This window comes from Monodelphis domestica, chromosome 7, assembly GCF_027887165.1.
Source record: "Monodelphis domestica isolate mMonDom1 chromosome 7, mMonDom1.pri, whole genome shotgun sequence".
Lineage (NCBI taxonomy): Eukaryota > Metazoa > Chordata > Mammalia > Didelphimorphia > Didelphidae > Monodelphis > Monodelphis domestica.
Genome location: NC_077233.1, coordinates 144035767 through 144043456, shown reverse-complemented (window position 1 = coordinate 144043456; position 7690 = coordinate 144035767). Strand labels below are relative to the sequence as shown.

The following is a 7690-nucleotide window of genomic DNA, read 5'->3' as shown; positions in this document are numbered from 1 at the left end:
TTGTTGATTGTTTAGCCTGAGATGATTGAGAAAATGCGAAAAATGCAGACCAAACTGGATAGTGTGGCATGCATACATTTTTCCTTCCCCAAAAGCCTGTTCTAAAATATTTAGTAACCGCCCCCCCCCCCCAATTTCTATTTTCGTCTATCTCTTTCAGCCTTATATAGTGAATAAGGAGTCTTGTGACCTAGGAGTCCTGGGCTGTTTTTTGCAAAAGCTGACTGAGAACTTCTCTCCAAAAAGCTACAGTAGCATTTTGACTTAAGGACACTGAGAGTCAGAACATTTAATCATATGGCAGTGCAGGGAATCAAGGACAAAAAGATCTCCACGTCTATTCCTTTGCTTGTTGGGCTGGCTTCCCAAGATCTTAAGCTAACCAAGTTTTCTGTAGCTGTCCTTGAGTAGCAGAACTGCTCTTCCGCACGGGTTGTCGGTCCCTTTAAGAGTTTTGGGGGCGTGTAGCAAGCATGCCTCAGTCCTTCTCTTACTCTTCCCCAGCATTAAAGGGGAATCGCAATCTCCCAGCCGCAGAGCGAAGTTAAAGCAGAAGGTAGACTGGGAGAGTTTAGCGGCCACCTGACCCGGTCTAGTCGGACTGTGCTAGGCTGGGTGGTCCCGAGGGGTCGATATCGGGATCAGAAGGAGCCCCTCCCCCTCTGCGTTGCCACCTCTCCTTCAAGCTGGGACCCCCTGACCACGTCCTGCCTCCCCGGAGAGCCGCGGCGAGCGCAGAATGTACACGATCACCAAGGGACCCAGCAAGTTAGCCACGCAGCGGAGGACAGGTGAGGAAGGAGGAGCCGGGCGAGGGTTCCGGGGGCACATCACCCTCTCCTCCTTCACCCGCCCCCCCCCCCCCGCACTTGGAATCGCAAACCCTCGTGGTTTAGGGTTTTTTCCCCCCTTCTTAAAGCGACCATTGGGGGTTTTTGCAGAGCGGCTCTACGCGCTGTCACTCCCCACTGAGAGCGAGGCGTCCTAAGATTCCTCCGCTAGAGCCCGCAGCCTCCCGAGCCCCCACTCGCTCCCAGGGCGCCCCGGCCTGTGCCCTCGCAGCCCCTTCCCCCGGGCCGGCAGCGCCAGGGGCCGTGCCAGCTCGGCCCTCTCCCCCCGGGGCCGGCGGTGACGCGGAATCCTCATCCTTGCAGGTCCCACGCAGCAATTGGAAAGCAAGCTGGGAGAGCACCTGAAATGCCGGCGATCAGCACAGCAGCCGCAGCAGCCACCGGGCCCCTGGCCTCTGTCAAGGTGAGCCAGCCGCCACTCCCCAGCGGCCGTCCAGCAGTCCCCGCCTGGGCCTGGGGGAGTCCCATTTTCCCAGGAACCAGGATCTCTAACCCAGACCCTGCCTCTTCTCCCCAACTCCCCATCCCATCCCTCTCCCCGGGGGCTCTCGGGGCTAGACTTGGTAGCTTGGCGGAGGAGGGGTGACCTTGTGGAAAGGTTACCGGGGAGTGTCATTGCCATGTGGCTGGGGGGGAGGGGGAATTCGGGTAGTCTCCGCTTTGCCCGCCTGCTCACTGGAGCAATGTCCTTTTCCCAGGAGGGCGGGCCCGCGAGGGATCTTTCCCCTCCTCCAGTCCCCCGGCTTCCCTACCACACCACCACCCCCGCCCCGCCCCCGATCCTTCCCCCTACCCCTCATCCTCAGCCCGGAGGCTCCCCTCGGGCCCAGACTCTGCAGGGCCAAGCAGGCACGAGATGGCCCTAGCCCGGGCTGCCAGCTGCGCCGGGGGGGGGGGGGGGGGGGGGGGGGGAGTGGAGTGGAACGTGTCCTGGGTGTCGGAGGTGGGACCGGCAGCTGCTTCCTGCTGCGTGTAGAATTTCCTCCGGGCCTCTGAAGCTGAGGTGCCCCGAGGCCGCTCCAGGCTGAGTTTGGGGAGGCAGGCCCCAGTCCCCAGCTTCCCAGAACAGTAGCACTGAATGACTTGGCTTGATTTTCTCAAAAGCAGCAGATGCTAGAAGTGCCAGATCATTCTATGACTTTAGCACTTGGGTTCCCACAAACACCCTGGGAAGTGAAGGGTGGTATGGTGAAAAGAGTATGGAACTTTAAAGCCCAAGGGCCTGGGTTCAAATTCTGACACTTTTATTTGCTACATTTATGACCTTGAGCAGCTCTACCCCTTTGGGCCTCATTTTACACATCTGTCTGAGGAAAGGATTATAATAGATCACCTCTCAGGGCTTTTCCAACTTTAACATTCAGAGAAATAAGTAGATTCATTCTTCCTCCAACATTTATTAAACCCCCACTCTATACTAAGCACCAGGGATCCAGAAGGGGGAAAATTCAGCTCTTGGGGAAGGGGACAGAGAGGCATTTATTAAATATCAGGAACTTTACAGGTATTCATTGGATCTTCGCAAGAACCCTGTGAGGTAAATGCTAATAGGATTCCTATTTTATTGGTGAAAAAACAAAGGCAGAGGGAGGTTAAGTGACTTGGCCAGGGTCCTACAGCTAGTATTTGAGGAGAGATTCAAGTGACTCCTCTCTCCACTTTCTGGCTAAAAGAGTACATAGTTTTTAAGTGTCAGGGCAAAGACTTAAATTCAGGTTTCTTAACTCACAAACATTTACCTCATGATGACTTATTTAAATTTAAAATTTTTAAATTTAATTTAGACCATGGATAAAGACCCATTGTCTCTCCATCCCACACTCTAAGGTAGAATTAGGCCTAAGAACATCTTCAGAAACAGGTGGCATAAGAGCTACCAAGGTTCCTCTCTTCTCTGTCTCTCTGCCTACCAACCATTTTTCCAAAACTTGATCTTGGCATTGCCTACTATTTTCCCTATTGGACAGATGAAAACCTGAGGCACCAAGAAAGGGTCACTAGTTACCATTTGACTAGGCAATTTATTTAAACTCTCTATGCCTCACTTTATCTATAAATTGAGGGCAGTAATCCCTGCATTGCTTCCCTCATAGGTTTATTGTGAATGCTGTAAGGGATGGAAATTGTTCTGTAAACCATAATGTTTTTTGGTTGTGGTTGGAATCTATTATTCCACTGGTATGAAGCAGTGGTGTCAAACTCAAACAGAAATGGTGGTCACTAAACCATACATAAGGATCCCTGTGGGCATTTTCTATTGACTTAGAAAACCATATAAGGTTAAGCATTAAAAATAATAATACATCAATTCAAAGCAGTTAGGTGGCTCAGTGGATAGAGAGCCAGGGCTAGAGATGGAAGAGTCTGGGTTCAAATGTGGCCTCAGATACTTCCTACTGTATGACCCTGAGCAGGTCAATTAATCCCAATTGCCTAACCTTTATTGCTCTTCTGCTTTGGAACCAATATTTAGTATTGATTCCAAGATAGAAGGTAAGGGTTTAAAAAAATGTTTATTTTTCCCTTTCCCTGTTGGAGCCAAGCTTGGTCATCTCAATTCTACAGCATTCAGTATCAGTTTTTCTTTTATTTACATTTTTGTAATAATTATATACTGATTGGTTACAGATTTAACACTTTGTATCCATTCATGTAAGCCTTCCAGGCTTCTTTGTATTCATCATTTTTATCATTTATAGAACACTGTGGTTAGAAAACTTCTTTACAGGGCTGAGGAGGGCTTCTTTCTCTTCAATCCCACAGTCTTCTCTACCCAAGTACCATCTGACTGAGGCGCCATATTGCCATGCTTCTGCTCCCCAACTCAGCCTCAGCACTCTTTTTTTCCTTAAAACTCAACTATCAACTACCTTCCATCTTAGAATCAATACTGTATATTGTTCCAAGGCAGAAAAGGGCTTAGGCAATGGGGGTTAAGGGACCTGCCCAGGGTCACACAGCTGAGAAGTATTTGAAGCCAAATTTGAACCCATCTCTAGCCCTGGCTCTCACTCTCCTGAGCCACCTAGCTGCCCCTGAGCCTCAGCACTCTTCACAGTTGCCAATCAACCCTAAAATTGTCAGTCAAGGAAAACAGCTGGAGCAAAAGCTAAATAAGGGAGAGTGAAGAAAGTCTATCCAGAAGAGGGACAGAAGGTCCAAAGAGGAAAGTGACCTAGCCTAGGAGCCTAAGGAGAAATTCTGCTTTCAGATCTGGGCTTGAGAGGAGTTAGCCTGAGGGGAGTGAGAGTCAGTTTTCAAAGAGGTTGACCTGACAGGAGTCTTCTGGGACCACATTTTAAAAATATGAGGGGAGTCAGTGGGGGCATTTAGTTCTGCTCCAGCTAATTTCACTCAACTATCCCACATTCATCTCATATTATTCCCCTACTTCTGTGTGAAGTGGAAATTTAAGGGGACCTGGAAAAAAATCAAAGTGTAACCCTCTTTAACCACTATTTTAAAAACTGGGGGAAACCATCTTTAAAATGGAATGTATTTACTGAGAGAGAAATGTGGGGCACTGCCTCAAGTCATTGACCTAAAGAATTCCCTCAGGATTGAGAGAGAGAGAGAGAGAGACAGAGAGACAGAGAGACAAGCAGAGAGAGAGAGAATGTGCAGCTATGTCTTGACTGATTGGCTGACTGTTAACTGACTGCCTGACTGACTGAGTTTCAGAAAGACTCTTGACTGATAGGCAAATTAACGGAGTTGGAGAACAGCTTTGCAGTGGGTACAGTCAAGCAAATTAATATTTTAAATAAATGGTCAAAAGTTGGAGACAAGGATTTTAATCCAGAAATAAAGGACAGGAATATTATATACAAAGAGAAGAGGAGGTCAGGCCTGGATTATCTTGGAGGGGCTGGTGTGAGGATCAGTCCAGCCATGGGGCTTGGTACCCTGGGAGAGACTTTTAACACAAAAAGGTCCTCAAGATTGGTACTTAAGATTTGATCATTGGGTCAGTCTGGGACGCTGCCCCAGGCAAACCCCCAGACAAACTCACTTAAGGCTGTAATGCTTTTGTCCTGCTTCAAGAATGATGGGGTAGGGTAACCTTGTCTTGAAGGAAGCTCTAAGAGAAATGGATGGGAGTGGGGGGGGGGGGGCACCAGCTTTACTAACTTAGATACCTTGAGAATAACACACTAATTTCTCACTCCACACACTTGTGTATCCTGCTATCCACAAACCTAACTGGATTCTGTTCTGTCTTCCTACCTTCCCCACTGCTCCTCCTCCACTAAATAAGGTGTTGTTTCCCATCTGTGCTTTTACCTGCACTATTCTTGAGGTTTGGTCTACCCTCCTCATCCTATACTTTTTGTAAGGATAGGGTTCATTGATTTACCCAATCAAGTCATCCCATCCATAATGATATCTTAATGAAGTGAGAAAGATTGTACTTTTCTCTAGAGCTTTCTCTCCTAGGCTTTCCCCCTTTTTAATTTAATTCTTTTTTGTCTTGCGTGTGTGAGAATTTATTTTTAATTTACAGAATTGTTAATATAATCTACATTCATATACTCTATATTTATATATTACATATTCACAGGCTGTTTTAATTTAATTAGGGAGAATTACTGTGTATTTCTGTGTCTAGGAGCTGGGTCAGAGATGCTATCCAATCTGCTGCTTTTTGCGCTTTCTTTGCCCTTGAGAATACCAAGGAATATCTTCCTTTTTATTTCATCATATTTTATTACATGTTATAACAAATTTCTACAAAAGTTTTCCTAAGTTATATGATCAAACTGGCTTCCTTCCCTTCCTCTTCCTGGTGCTGGCACCCTTCCTTTTAAAAAAACTCTTCTTAAAAACTTTACCTCAAGACCTTTACTTCCATCTTAGACTCAATACTAGGTATTAGTTCCAAGGTAGATGAGTGGTAAGGGATAGGCAATTAGGGTCAAATGACTAGTCTACAGCTAGAAAGTGTCTGAGGCCACATTTGAACCCACGGCCAAAATATCTCTAGGCCCAGCTCTTAATCCACTTGAGTCACTTAGCTACTGCCCCTCTGCTAGACTTTTGACTAAATGCCTCTCTTTCTCCTCTCCCCCCTCCCCCAATTCCTGGTTCCTTTGAAGGGAATTTAGCTGGAATGCCACACCTGCTCCAATCTCTGAAATGACCTTGGTTCTCAAATATCTTGATAATTTATAGATGACCCCTCCAGCTGGACCAAATCTCTCAGCCGATGCTTCCCATGCAACCTGACTCCAGCAATCAGTACTTTTAGCCCTTAGTCTCAGTCTGTGATTTATTGATAGCTTGAGATTTCTTTTCATCTCTTCTTAGTTTATCACTTAAAGGGGTGACTTGATCTGAATGAATCAACCAACCCAACCAAGATGCCATTTCCTCCCTGATGACTTCCCTGACTCCACCACCACCAGTGGCAGTCCTTGATTCCTTAGATCTCCTTTAGTCTTGGCTTTGCCCACTCTAATTTATTTGTGTCCTAATCTCATCCCCCCACAAGAGTGTGAGCTCTTTGAGGAAGGAGGCTCTGTCTTTTCTCTACTTTTTAACCACCTAGCACTTCCACACTTCTTTGTTCATGGCAATCCCTTAATAACTGCTTGTTGAATGAATGAATAGGACAAATATAGAGAAAGACATAGCCCAATTTTTAAAATTTAAAATTTATTTATTTTTAAGTATTTTTCCATGGTTACATGAATCATGTTCTCTCCCTCTCCTCTTCTCTCCACCAAGTTTTTTTTAAAATTATTATTATTTTATAGAGTTGTAGATTAACGTGAAGTGAGAAGAGTGTTCCTATCTGTATGGTCTCAGAACTGCTGATGGGTGACCATAGGCAAGTCACTTCTAATACTTTTGTGACCAATGGGGAGCCACAATTTCCCAGGCAATAAAAATGAGGTTGGGTTAGTTGACCTCTAAGGTTCCTTACATGATTATAGATGTAATTATCCTTGAAATTAGAGAGCTGTTAAGGATTTCGGGGTCATCTGACCTAAATCCTCCCAGACATAGTGGAAAATCTTTAGAGGGGGATGTCTTATAGTCCCTCAGTAGCTTTTTTCAGTATTTAACCGAAGCAGCCTTGATTGATCAATGTGTTGGGTTTTTTTAAGTGATGGATAAAGTGAAATATATGGCATATTACCTAGGCCCCAAGAGTCACACAATTGAGAAATATTAAAATTGGAAAGGATCTTAGAACTTTTCATTTATGCTGTATTAAAAGAGATAAGGGAGGATCAGTTGGGTAGAGTGCCAGGTCTGGAGTTCAAATGTGGCTTCAGACACTTCCTTGGGGTGTGATCTTGAGCAAGTCACTTAACCCCCATTGCCCAGCCCTTAGTGCTTTCCAGGCACCAAGCCCTTACTTTACTGGTATCCATTCCACATCTTAACTTTCCACACAGAGATTTCAATATATTGTGGGTTGGCATAAAAAATTAGTGAGAATTTGGGGGGATTTTTGCAGAAGTCAAAGATGACACGAGAAGGCCAGCAGATGACACAAAAAAGTTTAGAAACTCTGAAATGTATACTTAACATAATTTATGACCAAATATTTAACCCAGATTTTATAGTAAGGTGCTGTGAATACCCCATAACAGAAAAAAAAATGTTCAGAATTCTCTAGTACAAAGAAAATTTTATAGAAGTCGTATACTTCATGTACCTGTGATGTGGAAGTTAGATTAGGAAGAAGGAACCTCTGAGTACTTCGGGTACTTTTTGGTTTAGGAGATCAAAAGGATGGAACTCACTGTAAAATAATAATTTTCTAATACTGTACATACGTCTATAATTCAGCATTTGTTCCATGCCAAGTAGTAAGTATGACAAGAGAA

At 45.2% G+C, this 7690-nt stretch overlaps 1 protein-coding gene across 1 annotated transcript in view; it reads left to right on the top strand.

Annotated features, from left to right (window-relative positions):
- The first annotated feature begins 430 nt into the window (after positions 1-430).
- MCRIP2 (MAPK regulated corepressor interacting protein 2) overlaps positions 431-7690 on the top strand; it is a 29444-nt gene continuing 22184 nt past the window's right edge. Inside the window, exons 1-2 of the mRNA XM_001365385.4 lie at positions 431-791; positions 1155-1254. Coding sequence (XP_001365422.2) covers positions 740-791; positions 1155-1254 — 152 coding nt within the window. The 5' untranslated portion in view covers positions 431-739. The remainder of the gene's footprint in view (positions 792-1154; positions 1255-7690) is intronic.